Source organism: Siphateles boraxobius, unplaced genomic scaffold (assembly GCF_051911475.1).
Source record: "Siphateles boraxobius isolate OS27281-9 unplaced genomic scaffold, OSU_SipBor_1 86, whole genome shotgun sequence".
In the NCBI taxonomy this organism is placed as follows: Eukaryota; Metazoa; Chordata; class Actinopteri; order Cypriniformes; family Leuciscidae; genus Siphateles; species Siphateles boraxobius.
Genome location: NW_027509215.1, coordinates 5,410,287 through 5,434,938, shown reverse-complemented (window position 1 = coordinate 5,434,938; position 24,652 = coordinate 5,410,287). Strand labels below are relative to the sequence as shown.

Below are 24,652 nucleotides of genomic sequence, written 5' to 3'. Positions count from 1 at the left end.
AGACCTGCAACAGAGGCCAAAGGCCATATTATAGTGCAGACTGAACCTCCTAGTCTCATTCTGAAGTTTAAATATAAATAGAAGTGCAATCTTTTTCAAAGACTTGATGTCAGTAACCTGGACAACTTACATTTACATGTAGATTTATTCATTAGGCAGACACTTTTATCCAAAGTGACTAATGAATGAGTAACAGCAAATTATCATAAGAACCAACAATATTCAAGTACAGCAACTCTATGTTCCTGTAGCTCAAAAACTAGAGCATGTCATTAACAACATGGGTTCGATTCCCAGAGAATATATGAACTGATCAGATGTAAAGTATACTGTAAGTCACTTTGGATAAAAGTGTTTTCCTTTAATCCTGTATGATCCAGCAGATTCAATCTTACTAGAATGAGAAAGTATCAGTTCCATTAAAGGTTACACTACACTGTCTTTCAAAAATTGTATGGACCAGTTTTAAACTATGCACATTGTTAAAATAGTTCCTTTTCAAAGTTTAATGTAATATAAGTATAGTATAATGTAGTACAATAATTAAAAGTTGGAGAATAAAATGCAGAAATTGTTAAACAAAAAAATGTAATTAATACAAACAAAAGGGTTTGGTAAGTTCTAATGTTTAATTAAACATATTTGGGATGGATTTCTTGACATGAAGTATGTGAAGTCACAATAAATTTGCAATGTACTATTTGTATTCACTCCTTACAGAACTGTGACAGAAAATATAAGTTTGATCATCTCTTATTAGAATCCAGCAGAGAGGGTCTGTGTGTTCAGTCATGGACAGGAGTCTGTTTGTGCTGCTGCTGCTGTCAGGTTAGTGTGCAATTTGTAATCTGCATTTTTGATGATGTAACAAGTTAGCACAAAGGGGAAATATTAATAATAACTCATAACTTGTTATGATTAATTATGAATATTTGGGTCAGTTACTTGGATTAACTTGATGTAGCTAAATTAATATTACAAACAATCAATCAGTTCGTCCAACAAACTCTGTTGATTATTCATTTATTCTAAGAAAAGTATATATTTCATGGCCACAGAAAAAAAAATCTTTCTTAGCATGTAACAAGATCAAGATCGTAAAATAAAATTTGTTGCAAGCAGAGAATCAGAACCAAAAACATATTGTGCATACGTTTTATTAACAAAAACATAACTAACATACAAACAATTACACATACATGGGTAAATGGTGAATGACAGAATGAAACCGGAAATGAAATGAAGCTACGCAAAGATTCATTGAACATGAAAAGAACCATCAGCTTATTATTTTAGGAGCACCTCATTAAATGTATACTTGCATGGCCTTTGCAGTAAAACCATTTCTTGAAGTTCCAGAAAAAGAGTCTTGACTTATTCTGTGATTGTCAAACGTTGAAGTTGCAATCATTTTCTTCTCCGTTGGATGAAGAAGATATGATGAACTTACGTAGTTAGTTCGACTCTGTTCTCATGGCTGGAGGGCAGATTGTGGCCGGCCGGCCCTGGGCCAGAGAGGACACACAGAGCAAATGGTGGGAGTTGCGATGGACTTCTTCTGCGTTGAATGAAGCTGTTTGTGAGTCAAGGCCTGCTGCCCTGGGGCCATGCTGAGGCCACGCAGGACAGCACAGCACAGCACCCCGAAGATACCAAGGCCAAGAGAGGGAAGGGCTTGTGTAGATGCAATTTAAAGCCTGAGTAAGGTCCCATCTCTCAGGGTTGGCTCGACCAATAGGAAAGGTGGAATTTCCAAGCAGGAGAATTTGATTTATGAATCTTTGTTTCAAGCGTGCTCATTTGCTCATGTGCAGCTCGATTGGTTGCTGATGAAGAAACTATGAAAGATTCTTGTTATACTAATATGTTGCACAGCTATCAACATATCATATACACGATCATTTCAATCTTCAAAGTACCAGTTTATAAAGACCAAACATGTATAGGTGAGGTTACATTGACCGTTGGTTCTATTATAAAATGCATACCGTCGTATCAAATACATAGTACACAAGACAGTAAATCATTCACACAGTTTCTGGGATGCATGTTCGTTTATAGATCAGTCCGTCTATCATTAATGCAGCAAAGTCCGTTTTAAAGTCTGTTTCTGTCTTCTCTGTGCTGACCACGTGACCACATTTTTTAACAGCAATAAAACCAACTTATCTGATCGTAGTCATGGTAACCAAAGTCCCTTCTTGCCCTTGTTAGGGGGATGGGACCACAGATCCCAGAGTGAGCTTTAAATATTATTTGTTAATTATAACAAATAATTATGTCTGATTTGTCTCAGTCGTTACAATGATGTGTACACATATAGATGGTTTATGTTGGTTTTAACAGGGCTCTTCTGGGGCAGTTCTGCTCTTTCTCGCCAGTACCACTATATAAATGTGAGAATGTCGTGGCCAGAGGCTCAGAGTTACTGCAGAGAGAAGTACACTGACCTGGCTACTGTAGACACCATGGATGATGTGAACAGGCTGGTGAATATAGTGGATGCTGGATACAGTGGATCAGTGTGGATTGACTGAAAAGAAGGACACAGAAACGCTGGGCTTGGTCTAATGGAGAAAACAAAAATTCTTACTTTAACTGGGCTTCAGGAGAGCCAACTGAGGATGCAGATTGTGTAATTTCAAGGGTGAGTTCCCCTTTCTTTAATTTTTTTTTTGCTGTTTAACTGGGAAAGAAGAGTTATGAACTGATTCTTTTATTCATCTCTCAATAGAAAATAATGGATACATCTTGGTAAGGAGCACTAAAAGTTGGAGTGATGCTCAGAGATACTGCAGACAGTATTACACAGATCTTCCCACCATCCACAACCCTGAGGAAAATTAACAGATAACTAAGATTCTTTTGGATATTACATCTGGATTGGTCTGTACCAGGACTATTGGGAATGGTCTGATAAATGGAGCCTCTTCTAGAGACTGGACAGAAGGGCAACCATCCCAGAGTTCAGGATATGGTGACTGTGTCGGCATGTCAAGAAACAATTCTGGGTAATGGGCTCATGAAAGCTGTGATCTGGAGTATCCTTTTATCTGCCATGGTGGATGTGAGCATCTAATAAATTAGATCATGCTAAACAGAATGACACCTACACAGAAAGTGTGGAAGGAAGCTTCCATCACTAAGCTTCTGACAACTCTTTCAGTCTTGGTTTAAAAAAAATTCAATGAAAGTTCGAGTTATAATAGTTTGCAAGCATACGATTATAAACACAATGAGGCCGTGAAAGCAACTAGTCAGTAGACGTTTTTACCTGTTTGGCTGATGATATTTAATGTCCCAGACAACCTCCGAGGTCCCATTTAGCCACTTATAAGCCTTTTATAAGACAAGTAAAAGCTTTAAAAATAAATCTCAAGAGGAATAAAATGGGACTACAGAGGTTGTCTGGGACATTAAGGGCCAAATTTACTAACAGCTAATGCCAGTGGAAGCCTTCTTTTGTCATTAAAAGACTACTGTCAGAATTTACTAAAAGGAGTAGAAACAGTTATTTTTCCGGCTGACCTTATTGCATATGCATTTGTAGGAGTTTCCTTTCAGACGGCAAATTTATGGAAGGAGAGTATTTAAATGAATAAGCGAATAATGCAAGGTGATTCACTAAGGTTTGCACTCTTCAATTTACTGGTGTTTGGGCCATTATTTGCATTTTGGTCGCCTGAAAATGTAAACTTTTGAAAACACGTTTCAAAGTGCAAGTTTTTGAAAACGGTCTCCATGTAAACAATAATCACGCAAATCTCTGACAACAATGACGTCATGTACATGCGTATTACGTGTTCAATCTATAGTGTTTCATCTCCATCTTATGTGCTGGCAGCAGAATACAGCATTAGTCGTGTTCACGGATCAGTATAAATGGGGGATAGTTTTGACAATGTCTGTACGTGGAAAACTCAAAGGAAGAACTTTTCCATTTTAAGCATACGTTGTTGTGTAAACATACCCTTAAACCAGTTCATTTGTGGTGTTCATTTGTTGTGTTCATTTGTGAAAATTATCAGGATTAACAAATGTGTAAGAACCATAAGCTTCTGTTAGTCATAGACCTTATTTTCTGAAATTATCCAAAAGCCAATGGAAAAATCATATTGGAAAAATCATATTAAAAATCAAAAAATAATTGTTTTTTGTCGAGTGAACCAGGCCAGGGTGATGCTACTGTAACTTCTGGGCTGGCTTACAAAATTACATAATTACTTCACCACTCTATTGTAATAAACAAACTTTATGAACAAACAAAAAAGCTATTTGAATTGAATAAGAACTCATTGTAACATTTTTGTCGAGATGCACTATGATATTCCCCCATATGTTCAAAATAAAAATCCATTAAGTATTAACTGCCCAAAAGATTCCAAATTACTTATACAGCGTTAGTGTGTCATGATTCTGCCATCATGTCCTTGATTTTTCCTGGTCTTGTGGCAGGATAGTGACAGACCCATGTTTTGTGTACAAGCATATGGTCTGTTGTTTGGGCCATGTGCTTGTGTTGTCTCGTTATGTAACTCCGCCCCCTTGTTACCCTCCTCTAGTCATTATTGTCTAGTCAGTTTCACCTGTCCTCGTTATTATTGTTCCCTATTTAATCCCCTTGTGTTTGCAGTCTTGTGTTGGTTCATTATTTGATGTTGTGTCATACTTTGTAATCATCCTTGGGAGTATCCCGTAAGAGTTTTGTCTAACAGTTGTTTAGTCTTGTATCTGCTGTGAGTTTATTGTCTAGTTTACTGTTCAGTCTTAGTCTAGTGTTGTTAGTCTTTATTTTCCCTACCAGTGTTGTTTGCCCCCTCGTGGGTTTTGTTTTCTGTTCATAATAAATTTTGTCACTGCATCCTGTCTGCGCTTGGGTTCATCTGCTATCCACATAACATAGTGTAGCTCAAACAGTAAAGTATTGTGTTAGATCACGGGTGCAATTCAGGGAACGGTTGTATTGATGAAAGTAACAATCTCATGGCAATTTAAGTTTTGACAATTTTGTATGAATTCATACAAATTAGACTATCTCATTCATTCGTTTTCATGCTTAGTTTTAATTCTAATTATACATTTTTGAGAAATTCACATCGTAGAAATGAATACGAAATCACCACCTCAGAACATAGTTATGCTTCCGATCACGTTGGATATGTTTAAAGCCATCTTTATTATTAGACTAATAAAATTAAGACTATTACAAATTTTATTTGGCTCAGATTCAGCTTATAAATTGCTCACAAAAATGTTATGTTTGTCATTTTATCTTCAGGTATCTATTATCTTTAAAATCCTAATATTTCTCTCTTAAAGGGTGCAGGAACCAGTACAAGTACCAGTTTATAAATGAAAGTAAGACATGGCAAGATGCTCAGAGTTACTGCAGAGCGAGATTCACTGATCTGGCCACTGCTGACAACATGATCGACGTGAGTTTACTGGTAAATACAGTGGATGCTGGATACAGTGGTTCAGTATGGATAGGTCTCCACAATGGAACAGAGTATCACTGGGTCTGGTCTATGGGCTCACTGTCCCAGTACAGTAACTGGAATCCAGGAGAACCAAACGGTGATGGGGAGTGTGTGAGGAGTTTTAATGGAAGCTGGTACGATGAGAGCTGCAGCACCGTTCTCCCGGTTGTGTGTTTCAATGGTGAGTCCTCAAATCTGGTTCATTTTCCCCAAACTTTAGCTGATCCTGGACTAAGGGCTGGTCTATATCTGGTGTTTCTGAACAGACAGCACTGGTTTTATCATCACTGAGACTGCTATGACATGGAGAGATGCTCAGAGTTACTGCAGAAAACAACACACTGATTTGGCGAGTATCAGCAGCGCAGAGCAACAGAATCTGATCAGTAATAATGAATCATCGCTCTGGATTGGTCTGTTCCTGGACTCTTGGGAATGGTCTGATCGGTGGAATCTCAGTTTCAGAAACTGGGCAGCAGGACAACCATCCCAGAGTTCAGGATCTGGTGACTGTGTCGGCATGTCAACAACCAATTCTGGGAAATGGGCTCAATACAGCTGTGATCTACAGCATCCTTTTATCTGCCATGGAGGTGAGTTTCCACAGTTAACAGATTCAAATGATTTAAAGAGATTTATAGATAATTCTTGAAACGGACATTACAAACAACCGTCATATCTTTTCACTTATTGATGTATCCTCTGTGTTGATGATGATAAACTCTTTTAATTTTTCTAGATGACACATTAATTAAAAAGCAGATTTTCAGACTGAAATTGTCCTGTAATGGAGAATGTACATTGAATGATCCTTCACTACAGACTGCCATTCTGAATGAGGTTTGTCTCTGCTTTAAAAACTGTGTTCAGTTTCAGGGTCAAATTTTGAATGCGTAACAGTAGCATGACAGACGCTCAGAACATCATATAGCATTGTGCTTCAGAGTTTTGAGCAGACAAGCAACTCTCATTTGACTATTTTTTCTTTCTTTTTCGGTCTTCTCTAGATCAGTGAAAAGCTAAAGATCATGGGACTGGAGAGTGACAGCAAAATAAGCTGGAGAAAAGGAGAAGGTGAAGAGGTGTTTCATCAGGAGATCAACCGTAAAGCGAGTTCCAATCATAAATGTAATTAGTAATCTTTAATTTATATCTTTATATCAAAATTTGAAGAACATAAGACTCTAAGAATATAAAGGGGTTTTTATTTTTAGTAAAAGTAGATTGATTAAAGGAATTGTAAAGTAGTTTAGTAAAATTATATATTAATTAAACACTATGAAGTGTCATATTATATAATATACACCATTTGCCATTTACTATAGTTTTTTTTTGATAGATATTTTTTGTAAAATCATCATTAAAAAGTATACAGAAATGCATATAGGTTCTATTCTGCAGAAATAAAGGGTGTAAGTATGATGATATCTTTCTAGTAATACATTTGAAGCATATTATTTCCATTTTCGGCTGATGCCTACGTTTCCAAATTTGCATTCATATTTTTTTTTACCATTTTCATTTTGAAATTGATGAGAGATTTAAGTAAATTTAATATGCTATATGTGTTAAAAAATAAAATTATAAATTCAGCTATTATTCATTCATTGACATCTATCTCTCTCTCTCTCTCTCTCTCTGCATTCTGAAATAACATGAACGGTACATAAAGTAGATAAAGATGTGCTATGTGTTTTAAAGAAAATGTACTCTGTAAAACTAAAGATTTGGAATTCGACTATTATTATATTATTAGCATTTGAACTCTTGCATGGAAATCTCTCTCTCTCTCTCTCTCTCTGTCTCTGCATTCTTAAATAATGATAACATAAATGATAGATAAGTAGCCTGAATAAAGATTTATTCTTCATGTTCATGTCTTGCATTTGATATAATTGTGAAAATGACTTCAATATGCACATAGCGTACACTGTTTTATGTTTTTTGTTGTTGCCTTTTTTGTCTTTTATACTATTGTTATTTTTAAGCCCATCTATAAAATATTTTCAGTCATTTTAATTCTAAGTGTTTGAAATCGGATGTACCCAGGTATACTGGGTTAGAGTGTACCAACAGCACTCTGGTTAAGTGTTATTCGTCCTTTCACCACCAGATGTCCATAAATTACACCGTTTGAGAAGTGCAGAGAAATGAACCATTTTAAAGCATCATGTTGCTCCCAAGCATTGAACATGTCCTAATCAGAACACACCTGACTCAGTCCACAAGTTTGAATGGCCATATTGTATAATATACACTATTCATTGAAATTGACTACAACATTATTTTTCTTAATGTTCATCTTTGTCAATAGCTCTATTAATAATAATTATAAATAAATCATAGTTGTAATAATTGTGTATTGTTTTATTTATTAATGCTCTAGTTTTAAAAGCAAAACAAATTTGATAATAACATTAAATGTTTTTGTGAAATCGCCATTACAAGTAGCCTATACCAACGATTAAAAAAAAAGCTCTGAAAAAAAAATTGTCAATTTAACTGTAAAAGACCAGGCACGTGCAGAGGGGGGGGGGGGGGGGGGGGGGCTTTGGGTGCTCGAGCACCTGCCCTTTTGCCCCTTGGTGCCCAAAGTGCCCTTTTGTCAAGGCAAAATTTCCTCTCCTTTTTTTTTGTAATTAAAGGCCCTTTTGTGGATGCCTGCCCAATCTAACTATTAGTAAAATTAATGAATAATAATTTAGCCGTAAATATAATGACCCACATGATGACCTTTCACCTGACGAACTCGTCCGGGACGATTCCTCACGCTGCACGCGCATTTTTTGATTTCGCGCGGCTACGCGCACTGCCAGAGGATATCTTCAACTCTGCGGCTGCTGGTAAGTGGTGTTATTTGACTGAAAACTATTATTTTTACTTTAAACTATTATTATTATTATTATTACAGTATTTATTTAAAAAACGTATAGTGCCATAAAAATTATCATCACAAATCTGGTAAGAGTTTAGGCTTATTATCACATACCGTTAGCTTACAAATATCTTATGTTTTGTGTGCAGAAGCCTCTGTGAACATCTCCCCTAGTACTATTATATAGGCTACTATTATTATATTATAGCGGCCTGGGCAGAATCTGCAGCTTTACAGCAGGTCAGTGCGCTAGTGAAGGTTCCAAACACTGTCAGCAATCTTTACATCTTGTCATGGTCACATAAAAATGATTTAATCAGCTAATATATCTCTATATGTTTGTTTTAATGTCTACAGTCTCAGATCAGCTCCAGCAGTATCAGTAGCAGCAGCAGTAACAACAACAGCAAAGGCAGCAAACTCACTTAAGGACTTTAGTAAGAATGTACCAGAACAGGTATCACATTAATGTTAAAAATCTTGTAAAGTATTAATTGCTGTTTCTGTTTGCTTTGTTTTTATTTTCATTGTATTAATGTAACTCTTGTATTTGTGTAAATCAGTTTATGCCATGAAAATAGCCATAGATGCTGATATGGCATTATATAAAACTATACTGTACGAAACATGGGCCACGTTGATTTTGTCCTACACAGTTTACTATAACAGCTGTTCTTTATTATTCTGTATAACAGAGAAGAACAAGCCATCAGGTTGGGACAACTTAAGATACTTCAGTTTCTAATCCCAGAGTTATTAATAGGTGCACACTGCACATTCATAATTTTTTTTAACTTTTAAACGTAAAATTTGTCTTTTCTGTTCTGTTTCTTTTTCAAAACTGCATCAATGCATTTGCTACTGTATCAATACAGAATCATCCGTATTGATATATTACTGTATTGATATTTTGAGCACAGCCCTATTTAAAGCCTTGTTCCGCATGTGCCCCCTTTAATACTTTGAGCACCTGCCCCTCCAGAGGTCTCTGCACGGCCCTGTAAAAGACTATATCCTTTTCTCTATACTAGGAAAACTGATATAACCTTACATTTTACACTAAAGAAAAGCACTCAAAAATACAGTCAAAAACAGTAATTATTCTGATATATTATTACAATATAAAATTACTGTTATCTATTTAACTCTTTCTGTGATGGCAAAGCTCCATCTCCAGCCTCATTACTCCAGTCTTCAGTAGTGATGGGACGGTTGATACCGGGGCTCAGTTTTCAAACCACTATTGCATCACACACACTGTCCCGGTGCTTGTATCAAAATGACAATACCACATGATTGATGACGTTTGAAGCTTTGAACGTCATGCAGTATTGGAAGGTCGGAACAGCTGGTTTGAAAAAATTGGCGCTCTGCGGTGTATAAAAAGGAAAATGATTATCGAGGAGGCATTACTTATTTCAATTATTTAACACTATATTTCCCTTTAACATAAAAAAGATTGTAAAAAAAACAGAACACCCAAAAGATTTCTACTCACGTCAATCCATTATGATCTCTAGTATTTTTTATATTGATCAATACATGGATCCGTTGACCAGGCTACACACGACATGATTTGTGGTCTCACTGGCACAAATTAATTTAGATGAGATTAGATAGAACCAGGGGTGATTCTAGGATTTTTTCAACTGGGGGGCACAAGAGGAGCCACAATTATTACAGAGGGGCCATTCTTATGTTGTGTATTTATGTAGAACTGTAGGTATCCAAATCATTTCAAGTTCAGTAAGCTTTAAAATCAGCAATAAACAGTGATACCCTATTATCTTTTAATAGCAGTTATTCACTGCTCTAAATCAAAACAATAAAATACAATTTATATTAACTTTTTACTTTACAAAAGTGAAAGAAAAACTGTAATAAATAAAAGAATCCAATGTATTAGTGTACAACTCACAAATAATAATAGAACCGCCTTATTTATATACATGCATATTTCTATTAATCATTCATATAATAAATACACAATTAATGAATTCATACAACTGTAATAAAATTGTATATAATAAATATTTTTTTACACATCCTATTCAATTTGCATATCAGCAGTTGCAGTAAATTTGCATTGATGAATAGACCAAATCTACTTATGTCGAGGAAGGCTAAATGATTAATTAATGTGCAATATTTGCCACCTTAAATTGATTTCCAGGGGCATTTTCACCTATATATGGACATCTTTTCTAAACTTATTTGGAGTTATGCATCACCTTTTATGTCAAATACTAACATTAAAATTATTGAAATTAAATTATACTGTAATTATACTTATTTATACAATAATACTTAATTGCACAATAATTATACAGTACCACCGTTACCAGTCAAATTAAATCATTCAATTAAAATCCATCTTTGCAGTGCAGAGGTGACAGAAGCGGCATCAGAACTGGCATTAATATTTACACTCCAATTACAACTGCATAAATAAAGCTATGAGATAGTTTTTTTTTTAAATCAATATTCAATATTTAAATATGAAATTATTTCTAATTTTAACGTTTTAATTAAAGGGTACTTTAAATTTGAAACTTAAACCGCCAGTAGGCGGCGGCAAGTCCCTGTCTTAATAAGCGAGTTGGGGGAGTCATTCATTCAACCGATTCGTTCAAACGGAAGATTCATTTCGGTAAAGAAGCAAGTGACTGATCATTGAATCGTTAAAATGACTCGTTCAAAACGCGGATTTCAGGCATGGGGGTAATCCATCAGCCGGAAGTTGAAGCCTTGCGGGAGGCGATATTTTTTTTCACAGGATGGTAGGGGAAGACTCATGAATATTCATTGGGAAACTCATGCCTGATTGGTCTGATGACCTACCCCCTAACCCCGCCCCTAAACCTACCCGTCCGTGGGGGTCTGATGACCTACCCCTAACCCCGCCCCTAAACCTACCAGTCACTGGGGTTAAGACCAATCAGGGATGAGTTCCCTAATGAATATTCATGAGTGTTCCAGTGAAAAAAAATATCGCTTGCGGGAGCCGCAATTGTAGCAGAACTTCACATGCTGTTAGCATTCCATTGACTCACATTCATTTTGGCGTCACTTTGACAGCGAATAACTTTACATCTGAGGCGTCCAAAGACTTCATTTGTCCGTTATTTATTTCTAAATAAACACGACAATGTATAAAAGGCTCCATTACTTTGTATCTTACGTTATGGCCAAGTAGAAGCCGTTTTTGTTAAAAACAGGCTAACGATTGCGTCATAACCACACGACTTTATGTCGCACAATAGAGACATTACCGTTTAGACAGGAGGAGAAGCTCGCAGGCAATCGGGGGGACGTCCCGTCAAGGGAGAAGCCCATAGATAATGAGTCCATAAAAGCAACGGGACAAAATATTTCAACAACGTTTTTGGGGAATTGGAAATAATTCGGTATGTGGTAAGTGGATACATATGAAGTGATTAACGTTGGCAATTTTCACGCACAGCTAATAGAAGATTTACGTCTGTCAGACAGGTTGCTCACGTCATCAAGCTTAGTTTGAGTCGGTTTGAGTCTGCGCATCAGGAACGGAAGTGCTCAAAAATCGCTAAAAATGGGCTTCAACTGTCTCAACTGAGTTCCAATGAGATGGCTCTGTCCACTTCTTATACGGTCTATGATTTCAGGCAAGAAATCATCGCTGTCTGTTGCATTGAGACTCTGCTAAGGTTTCATTTTGAAATTCTAGTCGGCAAAATAAAGGGAAAACAAACAATATTGACAATATTGTGTCTAAAAAGTAACGCACAGTGTTAATTTATTTTTAATTTAACTATTGTATAACATCAATATCACAGTTTTGCACGGGAAAACGGCACTCTTACTGATGTGATATTCTAATATAAGAACATAATATGATATAAATAAATATAAGACAACTAATTTAGGGACTATAACTGCACACATTACGCAGTGATAGAATAATAAAAAATAATAGTACGCTAATTAGATAGTTTTAATTTGGAAAACATTTAGATAAGTCGAAGTGTCATCTAAAATTTAAGACCTTTCATAAGTAAAAATAGGATTTTATAAGACTTTTTATGGCCTTATATTTTAAAAATCTAAGGATTGATTTTAAGGATCCAGGGGAACCCTGATATAAGACGACCCCCCATTTTTCAGCCTATTTTTAGGACAAAAACCTCGTCTTATATTCGGGTATATACGGTGATTAGCATTATCTTGGTCTGCTCTAAGAGAATACATCGAGCCTGTCTGTCCTAACACTGAAAGACGGTACCAAATTCTAGCACTGCAACAACTCGCTAATCAAAAAAAATAAGCTGTATAAAATAGATCAACTTACCGTGTGTTTTTTTTCCGTTGGAAAACAGCTCGCTATTCTTGGTCCTCGTTGAGAAGCATCGCGATGCGGAATAATTAATTATTCTACTACAAGCTGAAAGATTATGATTTGAATTTTTGAGTGACAGACAAGTAGAAGGGTGGGGGTACACTGGGGGGCCAATCAGTTTTCAGGAGCGGCCAGTGCCACCATGGTCCCTCCCCTGTCTACGCCACTGGATAGAACTGTATTGACCACAGATTCCACTCTTGTGTCACAGACTTCCGAAGCTTTGTTGGTCATGTGCTTTTTCTGCTCTGTGGTGATTTGTTAGATATGATGGTGAAAACAAGTCTGACCACCAGATGTCGCCAATGCACATTGTGTTAAAAACTTTGAGTAATGAACCATTTTTTGGCACAATATGATGAAAGGCTCAAACGCTTCAGAAAGCCTTGGTTTCCCATCACTAGTCTTCAGTGTCACTGTCACGATTTCCTCTGTGTTTTCTGTTCAAGGACTCTTATTGTGATACTCTATTGTCAAGCTGGTTCTTTTTTTTTTCTTAATTACTCTTCTTTGTCACCATAGTATAACTACCCATACCTGTTCCATGTTAGACTCTTGTTCCATATGTAGTTCATAAACTGCAAATTCTCTAGTCAAGTCATGTCACCTTCATTTATATAGCGCTTTTAACAATATGGACTGTTTCAAAGTAGCTTTACAGTGATAATAGAAAATTAAAGTAACAGAGATTGTTTTGGATTTACAGCAGCTCTAGAATAAAGTTATTGTCCAGCTAAAGTTAGTTTTGATTGATTCACTTCCGTCGCAACGACACCGTTCTAACAGAAAATTCTTTAATGGATTTAAGGGGGGGGGGGGGGGGATTCTTTAATGCGATCTGGACGCTCATTTGCATAAAACAGTGCCTGATGGCTCTGAGAATTTTTTTTTTTATCTCTTTTCGGCGTAGCCACGTGAATCGAAATTATTCCGACACCGTTTTATCAGTACAGAGGTAAAGGGAAGGAGGCCTTCACAAGGGAGAGACTAGTTGACACTTCAGGACTGCGTTGTCGTTGTGTCCAGGCGCAGGTCCTTCATCAGATCTGAATACGGCCTGGATCCGGCGGACTGCAGTAAACCTCGAGATGAACAGAAAGACTAATATTAGCGTAGACGCCATCCTTCTTATGATGTACAAAGTACATCAGGATTTATGGGAAGTGTTCCCGGTTCCGGCAGATCCAAACTATGCGGCCTAACATTGAATTATAGAAGTCTATAATAATGTGTTATGTGTATGCTAATCCAAAGAGATGTGTTTTTAGTCTAGATTTGAACTGACAGACTGTGTCTGCTTCCCGGACAATGTTAGGAAGATTGTTCCAAAGTTTTGGTGCTAAATAGGAAAAGGATCTACCGCCAGCAGTCGATTTTGATTTTCTAGGTGTTTATAATATATCCTATATTATCAACTGGCCGGAATTTTGAGATTGCAATAGACGTGATGGAGTATAGTGCGTTAAGAGCTCGCTCAAGTACAGGGGAGCTAAACCATTTAGTGCTTTGTAAGTAATAAGCAATATTTTAAAATGTATACGATGTTTAATAGGGAGCCAATGCAGTGTTGACAGAACCGGGCTAATATGGTCATACTTCCTAGTTCTGTTAAGAACTCTAGCTGCTGCGTTTTGGACCAGCTGTAATTTGCTTATTAAGCGTGCAGGGCAACCTCCCATAAGAGCATTACAATAATCTAGCTTTGAGGTCATGAACGCATGAACTAATTGTTCTGCATTTGTCATTGAGAGCATATGACGTAATTTAGATATATTTTTTAATGAAAAAAACAGATACTATTCACGTGACTTTCAAATAAAAGATTGCTATCAAAGAGCACACCCAGGTTCCTAACTGACGACAAGGACTTGACAGAGCAGCCATCAAGTGTTAGACAGTATTCTAAATTATTACGTGAGGAAGTTTTTTGTTCAATAATTAGAATCTCTGTTTTTTCAGAATTAAGTAGTAGGAAATTACTAGTCATCCATTTTTTTTTATATCAGCTGTGCATTCCGTTAATTTGGTGAATTGGTAAGTTTCGTCAGGGCGTGAAGAAATATAGAGCTGAGTATCATCAGCATAACAGTGAAGACTAATGCCATGCTTCCTAATGATATCTCCTAAGGGTAGCATGTACAGAGTGAACAGCAACGGTCCTAGTACTGAGCCTTGTGGTACGCCATACTGAACTTTTGAGCGATAAGACATCTCTACATTTACTGCTACAAACCGATAACGGTCAAATAAGTTTGATTTAAAGGTGCAATGTGTAAAAAAATTGAGTATCTATTAACAGAAATGCAATATGACATCCATAACTACGTTGTCAGAGGTGTACAAAGAACTTACTTAATAAACCGTAATGTTTTTATTACCTTAGAATGAGACATTTATATCTACATAACCGCGGGAATCCCCTTCTATGAAGGTCGCCATATTGTGACGTCATGTTTCTACCGTAGCCGACAGCGAACAAACAGCGCTACAGAGCGCGTTTTGTCACTACCTTGAAAGAGAAGCCGCAGAAAGCTAGAAGCTAGCCATAAACACCGTGAGTAGTGACTTTTCCCTTGTCAGTGGTGTAAAATATGTAGTTGGATTGTTTCATGTAACTTAGTTCTTCTCCCTCGCTGTGTTATGGCTTTGCTATGTGGGGATAAATGTGCTGCACGTTCGTGAGACAGCTGATTAGTACTCTTGTCATTGACCGTACAACAGTAACGTTACAGGAATCACCAACCCGTCGATCTGGGAAGCATTTTAAGTCGATCGCGAAGAGTTTTCAAAATCAGAGAAAAAAGCCTATTGTGTGTAGTAAATGGTGTCTAGGATGCGGACGCGCGCTGTTACAACCATGCCATTTTTGCCGCACGCACCTTTGGGCTCATGCGGACACGTCGAGTTTAAACAAGGCTTTACGCTTTAACCAGCTCAGCAACAGTAACAGCTCATATTGAGCCAGCTAAACTTTTACTTTCCTGTTAGAAACAATATATAGTTGCATAGTTTCATGTGGTTCTTCTCCCTCGCTGTATTATGGGTTTGCTATGTGGGGGGAAATGGGCTGGTTACGTTTGTGAGACAATCAGCTGATTACTATAATTATATTATATATTAAGACCCTTGATCCTCACCTGACTATGGCTTTGTAAACTTTATCCATGATGTGGTTTATAATGGACTGTGGTACAGAAACAGTGACAATGTTACACACTCTTGGCTTACTCTGGCTATTCTCTGCTGACTCAGATGACAATATGTTTGTCCAATTTCAGGCACCGTAGCTTCTTCGAAAGGGAGGGGTGAGCAGTGGGCTGAGCCCTCAGTGCAACTGGCAGCCGAACCGCTAGATGTCGCTAAAAATCACACTCTGCACCTTTAAACCATGCTAATGCAATTTTACTAATGCCAATATAATTGTCGTGTCTATTTAAAAGAATGTTGTGGTCAATAGTGTCAAATGCAGCACTAAGATCGAGTAACACCAATAGCGAGATACAGCCACGATCGGATGATAAGAGCAAATCATTTTTGACTCAAATGAGAGCTGTCTCAGTACTATGATACAGTCTAAATCCTGACTGAAAATCCTTGCAGATACCATTTCTTTCTAAAAAGGAACATAGTTGTGAGGATACTGCCTTTTCTAGTATCTTTGACAGAAAAGGTAGATTTGAGATCGGCCTGTAATTGACTAAATCTGCAGGATCAAGTTGCGTTTTTTTAACAAGTGGTTTAATCATAGTCCGCGTAAAAGTTTTCGGTACGTATCCGATTGGATAATGGCTCTACATACCCAAGCCATTCGCTGACTCGCTAATTAATATTAACACTATAATTCTTTATATAAATTCCCTTGTTTGAGGTGTACCATAAAGCTTACATGATAAAATGTTGGTAATACATATGTCTCTCATTTATTTATTTGCCAAACGACGGTAATTTCAAGTGCGTTTTAAGTTGTGTTAAGCCGGGTGCACACTGACTCGTCCAGAGTTTTACATCATCATTCCATGACTGCAAGTGAGCTGCATTACATTTGGGATTGAATGGTGGCCAAAAAGAAATCCCTAATGTTAATTTTGGTCATGGCTTGTCATGAAAAACGAAGACAATTTGAGTCGTCGTGGGAGAAGTCAACACTGCAGGACTGTGGGTCAATCTGACACCGCCAGATTTTCGTCAGAGGTCATATTTGATCGCAACGGTCATTATTCGGCTGTTGGTGAACATGTCAAACTAACGAACAAAGGCTTCAGATTTTGGCCTAGGATCTGAGGAATCTTTTAGGATTAGCTAAATTTGTATCAGACGGCCAAATCGTGGCCAAAATCGTACAGTGTGCACCCAGCTTTACAAAATTATATACTTGGCTTTATGTGCTAATAAAGTATGCTTAATTGTGCTTATTTTTAGGCGTGCAGTCTGTGGAGATAAAGGCAGCAACCTTCCAGTTACCGGCTCCAAGTTTGCAAACCCCACACTGTCTGTTTAATTAGGAAAATTTGTTATCTGGCTCTCAAAGCATGTGTACAGCCCATGTACAGTGTTCTGTATGCATTCACCTCCACCCTTATCAATGACTTCTTTAATCATCTTTCAGTTCCTCTTATTTCCCTGGAACAGCAGCACACATATACAGCAGAGAGGATCTGTGTGTTCAGTCATGGACAGGAGTCTGTTTGTGCTGCTGCTGTCAGGTTGGTGTGATCATCTGTAATTGTATTTATGATGATGTGTACACATTTAGATGGTTTAACATGTTGATTTTAATAGGGCTCTTCTGGAGCAGTTCTGCTCTTTATCATCAGTACCACTATATAAATGTGAGAATGTCTTGGCCAGAGGCTCAGAGCTACTGCAGAGAGAAGTACACTGACCTGGCTACTGTAGACACCATGGATGATGTGAACAGGCTGGTGAATATAGTGGATGCTGGATACAGTGGATCATTGTGGATTGGACTGAAGAGAGGGACACAGAAACGCTGGGTTTGGTCTAATGGAGAAAACACACTCACACAGTTTAGTGCCTGGAGTGCTGGAGAACCAAAGAATGAAAAAGAATGTGGCTATTTAGCTTATGGAGTTTGGATTAGTTACTCGTGCTCAACTGGGCTTCACTTTGTGTGCTACAGTGGTGAGTTATACATTTATACAGTGAGTTTGTAACTTAACAAATATTGAGTTTAACAAAGAAGAGTTGTGACCTTATTCTTATTTGCTTTTCCTGATAGGAAGCACTGGATACGTTAGGTTAGAGATGTGGAAGAACTGGACAGATGCTCAGAGATACTGCAGACAGTATTACACAGATCTGCCCACTATCCACAACTCTGAGGAACTAAACCAGATAAATAGTGTTGTTCCATTTAATTCATGGGTCTGGATTGGTCTGTTCCAGGACTATTGGGAATGGTCTGATAATTGGAGCCTTTTCTTTAGAAACTGGGCAGCAGGACAACCATCCCAGAGTTCAGGATCTGGTGACTGTGTTGGCATGTCAAGAAACAATTCTGGGAAATGGGCTCAATACAGCTGTGATCTACAGCATCCTTTTATCTGCCATGGAGGTGAGTTTTTTTTTTTTTTTTGACAAATCAGATCACATTAGACAGAATGATTGTTGTGTCTGTTCTGTCATTTTAAGCATTGTGCATTGTTTAAATGTGTTTGTATTACTATCAAAAACTGTTCAACCTGACAATGCAAGAAACTGTATTTGCATGCATTTTTCCGGTAAAGTTGTTTCCATGCAGTAGAGTTTGGATAATGGGCAAAAGTCTGTAAGGTTTTGCTTAAAGGGGTCCTATTATGAAAACAATTTTTTTTACTGAACAAAAAAACAAAACAAGAAAAAATGGCATAATAGGTCCCTTTAAACAGTCCATGACCTTTACCCCCCCAAAAATAATATTTATAACAGAGTTTGGATGACCTTGGGTTATTTATTATAATTGTATAAGATTGTGGATGTAAACTCGCTCACTTATGCATCATACAGTACAGTGAAAGTACAGCTACTGAATTTTTTTAATCTTTATTTTCTTTTTATTTAAATATAATTCATATAATATAAAAGTATAATATAACTTGCATATAGCATATAGCATATAACTTGAATCTCTGCATCAGAAATAATAGTATGTGTTAGTATAATCACTCAATTATTTTATACATTTACCACTGTTACGTCCCCTGATTATTATAAAGGTGTATTGGGAATAAAATGAACTGTCGGGTCTGACTTCTGATTATTGCAGTGGGGAAAAACTACTCCAACTCACAGTAATTATTTCCAACCAAGAATAAAGAAAACCAAGACAGGGGATAGAAGCAGCAACTGGGCTACAATCAAAGGAAAGAAACAAAAATGGAAGAAAACAATCTTCAGTATCCAAAGATGCCCAATAAACTACACTCAAAAATTAAAAACAAAAATACCACGAGTGATGGTTTTACTCTTGCTTAGTGTGTCTAATGCATACCATCACTGACTGCAGGATGCACAATGTACAGTATATCACGTGATATTCTTACCTTTCCTTTGCTTCCCTCCCCGTCTATACATATATATGCGGAATTGGTTAGGTAACACACAGGACATACAGTATGTGAAAATACAATATGAAGGTTTTACCAACCCTATACATAGTCAAAGGCTACCAGTACCCTAGTCAAATTTCCACCGATTGGGAAAGAAGCGGTTATGACGTCATCGCATTCAACAATAATTTATGGAGTAGAACTAATGGCGCAGGGCTAAGAAAGTGAAAGTTAAAGCATAGAGAGAGGAAAAATAAACATATAGACATAAAACTGAACCAGTCTGTAAGGGGTTTTATAGTCAAAGACCCAGATATGATGAATGAAGACCCGGAGTCAGAATTATAATAAATTAAAGAAAAGTTTTACTGAAGATAGTTTGCAGTTTCATCAGCAGAAGTCCGCTTCAAGACTCACACAGGAGTTTGTTGGCCACCCTGCTTACAAATACAAAGATCACAGCAGTTATACCCTTCACCAAGGTCTAAGCTACGTCCTTACTTCAGGTTGCAGTTTCTGATTGGCTAAGAAATAGATAATTTTTAGTCATTTTCCAGAGATATAGAGATAGAGGGAAGCATATCTCCATTGATTAGGCAGCTTGGGTTTCTGGGAGCCAATGTAACCAATAAGATTAACACACGGTAGCAAGGTTAGATGGTGTGGAAAGAAGGATGCGGGAACCGGCGAACGTTCAACACTTTTAATAATAAAAAATTAAACAAATACAAAAATGAAAGAAGGCAGTCCCTCACGGTCGACAGCCGCCACATGTAGTAAAACAAAACATTAAATAAAATAGTCTAGGCCTGGCCTCTCTCGATCTCCACTGTCGTCGCTCCTCCTTTATGCTCCCACTCTTCCATGAGAGATACGAGATACTGGTGCGTCGCTCAGGTGTCATTCTGCTCATACTGTTCGACAATATTCAGTCTTTTTATTTTTCAGCAGGTCATATTCACTGGTCGAAATGGCCTATAAATTGTTCCCTTAATGCGATGCATTTTTTATTTGATTGGTGCAATTCAGCATGCTTTTTTATTAGGAAGATGTACAGTTTTTTTTACCCTGATTTTTACAGTCATGTTCCTCATTTCCATTTGCTAAAGGGCCTAAGTCTCCTTACCGCTCCTTCCTCTATGTGAATGAAAGCAAGACATGGCAAGATGCTCAGAGTTACTGCAGAGCGAGATTCACTGATCTGGCCACTGCTGACAACATGATCGACGTGAGTTTACTGGTAAATACAGTGGATGCTGGATACAGTGGTTCAGTATGGATAGGTCTCCACAATGGAACAGAGTATCACTGGGTCTGGTCTATGGGCTCACTGTCCCAGTACAGTAACTGGAATCCAGGAGAACCAAACGGTGATGGGGAGTGTGTGAGGAGTTTTAATGGAAGCTGGTACGATGAGAGCTGCAGCACCGTTCTCCCGGTTGTGTGTTTCAATGGTGAGTCCTCAAATCTGGTTCATTTTCCCCAAACTTTAGCTGATCCTGGACTAAGGGCTGGTCTATATCTGGTGTTTCTGAACAGACAGCACTGGTTTTATCATCACTGAGACTGCTATGACATGGAGAGATGCTCAGAGTTACTGCAGAAAACAACACACTGATTTGGCGAGTATCAGCAGCGCAGAGCAACAGAATCTGATCAGTAATAATGAATCATCGCTCTGGATTGGTCTGTTCCTGGACTCTTGGGAATGGTCTGATCGGTGGAATCTCAGTTTCAGAAACTGGGCAGCAGGACAACCATCCCAGAGTTCAGGATCTGGTGACTGTGTCGGCATGTCAACAACCAATTCTGGGAAATGGGCTCAATACAGCTGTGATCTACAGCATCCTTTTATCTGCCATGGAGGTGAGTTTCCACAGTTAACAGATTCAAATGATTTAAAGAGATTTATAGATAATTCTTGAAACGGACATTACAAACAACCGTCATATCTTTTCACTTATTGATATATCCTCTGTGTTGATGATGATAAACTCTTTTAATTTTTCTAGATGACACATTAATTAAAAAGCAGATTTTCAGACTGAAATTGTCCTGTAATGGAGAATGTACATTGAATGATCCTTCACTACAGACTGCCATTCTGAATGAGGTTTGTCTCTGCTTTAAAAACTGTGTTCAGTTTCAGGGTCAAATTTTGAATGCGTAACAGTAGCATGACAGACGCTCAGAACATCATATAGCATTGTGCTTCAGAGTTTTGAGCAGACAAGCAACTCTCATTTGACTTTTTTTTTTCTTTCTTTTTCGGTCTTCTCTAGATCAGTGAAAAGCTAAAGATCATGGGACTGGAGAGTGACAGCAAAATAAGCTGGAGAAAAGGAGAAGGTGAAGAGGTGTTTCATCAGGAGATCAACCGTAAAGCGAGTTCCAATCATAAATGTAATTAGTAATCTTTAATTTAGATCTTTATATCAAAATTTGAAGAACATAAGACTCTAAGAATATAAAGGGGTTTTTATTTTTAGTAAAAGTAGATTGATTAAAGGAATTGTAAAGTAGTTTAGTAAAATTATATATTAATTAAACACTATGAAGTGTCATATTATATAATATACACCAATTGCCATTTACTATAGTTTTTTTTTTTGATAGATATTTTTTGTAAAATCATCATTAAAAGTATACAGAAATGCATATAGGTTCTATTCTGCAGAAATAAAGGGTGTAAGTATGATGATATCTTTCTAGTAATACATTTGAAGCATATTATTTCCATTTTCGGCTGATACCTACGTTTCCAAATTTGCATTCATATTTTTTTTTACCATTTTCATTTTGAAATTGATGAGAGATTTAAGTAAATTTAATATGATATATGTGTTAAAAATAAAATTATAAATTCAGCTATTATTCATTCATTGACATCTCTCTCTCTCTCTCTCTCTCTCTGCATTCTGAAATAACATGAACGATACATAAAGTAGATAAAGATATGCTATATGTGTTTATAATAAAATGTACTTTGTAAAACTAAAGATTTGGAATTCGACTATTATTATTTTATTAGCATTGGAACTCTTGCATGGAAATCTCTCTCTCTCTCTCTCTCTCTCTCTGTCTCTGTCTCTGCATTCTTAAATAATAATAACATAAATTATAGATAATAAGTAAGTTTTTGAAATCGGATGTAACCAGGTATACTGGGTTAGAGTGTGCCAACAGCCCTCTGGTTTGGTGTTATTCATCCTTTCACCACCAGATGTCCACAAAGTACACCGTTTGGGGGAGAAATGAACCATTTTAAAGCATCATGTTGCTCCCAAGCACTGAACATGTCTCCCTAATCAGAACACACCTGACTCAGTCCACAAGTTTGAATGGCCATTGTTGTAAACCCTTTTCTTCTTAAATGTAGGAGACTCAGAAGCGAAGACCAGGAGACTTGGGGGTATCTTTTAAGCAGAGTTCTTTATTGCTGTTTCATCGCTGTAGTCTTCCCAAGTCTGACTAAAGGCAGTATACATATTAGTTCATATACCCTTTAAGGGGGAGGAGTTACATAAAGGTGGAGACACTCTGAAACCAAGCATGTAAATGATGTATACCGTTTTAGGAACCTGCCCTATGGAGTGTTACCAATTCCAATCCAATCAGCATAACTATTCAAACAGTGAGACTACCAAAGTTTCAGTAATCTGCTTACAATAGAGAGAAACAGGAATAGGTTAGATAGAGAGCAGTATTCTGCCAGATACAGAAAACAGGATTTGCCGGACTCTCTTGCTGGAAAACTGTTTCCCAGCAAATATCATCATCATCATAACCTTAAATGCTAAATTCAGTATACGAAACTGTCTCAGTTTATATATGTGGCGAACAGGACGGCCGAGGGACGTGAGAAAACGGCGTGAGGCCGGTGGTGCGATTGATAATGAGCAACACCTGTGAGCACACCGGTCTCGCATCTCTCACGGAGGAGCAGAAGCATAAAGGAGGAGCAACGACGTTGATGATCGAGAGAGGAACAGGCCTGTATTTTAGTTGAGTTTTGGTTTTTGTGTTTAATTTTAGCCAGCAGTCGTCCACGAGGGGCTGCTGGCCTTTATGTTTATTTTGGGTAAGCCAGCAGTCGTCCGCGAGGGGCTGCTGGCGGTATTTTAGTTTGTTTGTTTTATTTTAAATAAAGATTTGATTGTTCGCCGGTTCCCGCCTCCTTCTTCCCTGAACATTGTTACACTGGTGCCGAAACCCGGGAAGAGGGAGGAATGCGCTGTCAGAGAGTCCTCGCCGCTGTGGGGAATCCGCGGTGCCATCGAGCATGGTGCGCGAGTCGCCGCCGCTCGCCGTGGGCCGGAGCCTGCTGCCATCCGCCGAACGAGGGGAGGAGCAGGGAGCGGGGGACTCGCGGCCATGGACGCTCGAGGCGGTGCGCTGGAGTGAGTTGCTAGTGGGACGGTTGAGCTCGCTGCCGGCCTCCTGGGTATTGGAGGGGCGGCTGCCATCCGGGAGGGAGAGGAGGAGTCGCTGCCGCTCGCCGTCGGCCGGAGCATGCTGCCGTCCACCAGCGAAGGGGAGGAGCAGGGAGCGGGGGACTCCTACCGTCTGCCCAAGGCATCCGAGGAGCCGTCGCCGTCCACTGGGCGGCGGAGGAGCGTCGAGCCGTCCACCGAGGGCTACCCAGCGTCACCGCCAGGCACCGCGGAGGAGATCGCCCAGCTGGTGGGGGACCAGATGGCAGTGCGTTGTGGGAACCGGACCAATTTTTTTTTTTCCTCTCTCCCCTCTCTCGATCTGTCGCTCCTCAGGCTTCCGTCTCCGTTTCCCTCGGCTTGTCGGTCCATACCCCCCAGGGATCGCCGCCGCCGGGGGGAGTAGGCACAGGCTTGTGGGTACCCCTCGGCCTGTGAGGGGCGATGGGGGTATGTGGCGAACAGGACGGCCGAGGGACGTGAGAGAACGGCGCGAGGCCGGTGGTGCGATTGATAATGAGCAACACCTGTGAGCACACCGGTCTCGCATCTCTCACGGAGGAGCGGAAGCATAAAGGAGGAGTGACGACGTTGATGTTCGAGAGAGGAACAGGCCTGTATTTTAGTTGAGTTTTTGTTTTTTTGTTTTATTTTAGCCAGTAGTCGTCCGCGAGGGGCTGCTGGCAATTATGTTTATTTTGGGTAAGCCAGCAGTCGTCCGCGAGGGGCTGCTGGCGGTATTTTAGTTTGTTTGGTTTATTTTAAATAAAGATTATTTTGATTGTTCGCCGGTTCCCACCTCCTTCTTCCCTGAACATTGTTACAATATACTACTGTATTGGAACCTCAATTAAACATTTTATAAATTTGTAACGCTACACCATGTTGTATAATATTGTATATTATACACTATTCATTGAAATTGACTATGACATTATTTT

General features: G+C 38.4%; 1 protein-coding gene and 1 pseudogene across 2 annotated transcripts; both read left to right on the top strand.

Moving 5' to 3' along the window:
* The first annotated feature begins 749 nt into the window (after nt 1-749).
* On the top strand, nt 750-7,350 carry LOC143731095 (macrophage mannose receptor 1-like; annotated as a pseudogene). Its single transcript, XR_013200694.1, has 7 exons — nt 750-828; nt 2,347-2,651; nt 2,696-3,071; nt 5,327-5,661; nt 5,747-6,073; nt 6,220-6,320; nt 6,488-7,350. The product of XR_013200694.1 is annotated as a macrophage mannose receptor 1-like (transcript).
* Nucleotides 7,351-8,504: 1,154 nt separating this feature from the next.
* On the top strand, nt 8,505-22,277 carry LOC143731094 (macrophage mannose receptor 1-like). Its single transcript, XM_077221757.1, has 9 exons — nt 8,505-8,595; nt 8,713-8,812; nt 17,150-17,433; nt 17,510-17,872; nt 17,970-18,305; nt 20,388-20,732; nt 20,818-21,144; nt 21,291-21,391; nt 21,561-22,277. The coding sequence occupies exons 3-9, from the start codon at nt 17,289-17,291 to the stop codon at nt 21,687-21,689; spliced, it is 1,746 nt and encodes a 581-aa protein (XP_077077872.1). The 5' UTR covers nt 8,505-8,595; nt 8,713-8,812; nt 17,150-17,288; the 3' UTR covers nt 21,690-22,277.
* The last annotated feature ends 2,375 nt before the right edge of the window (nt 22,278-24,652 follow it).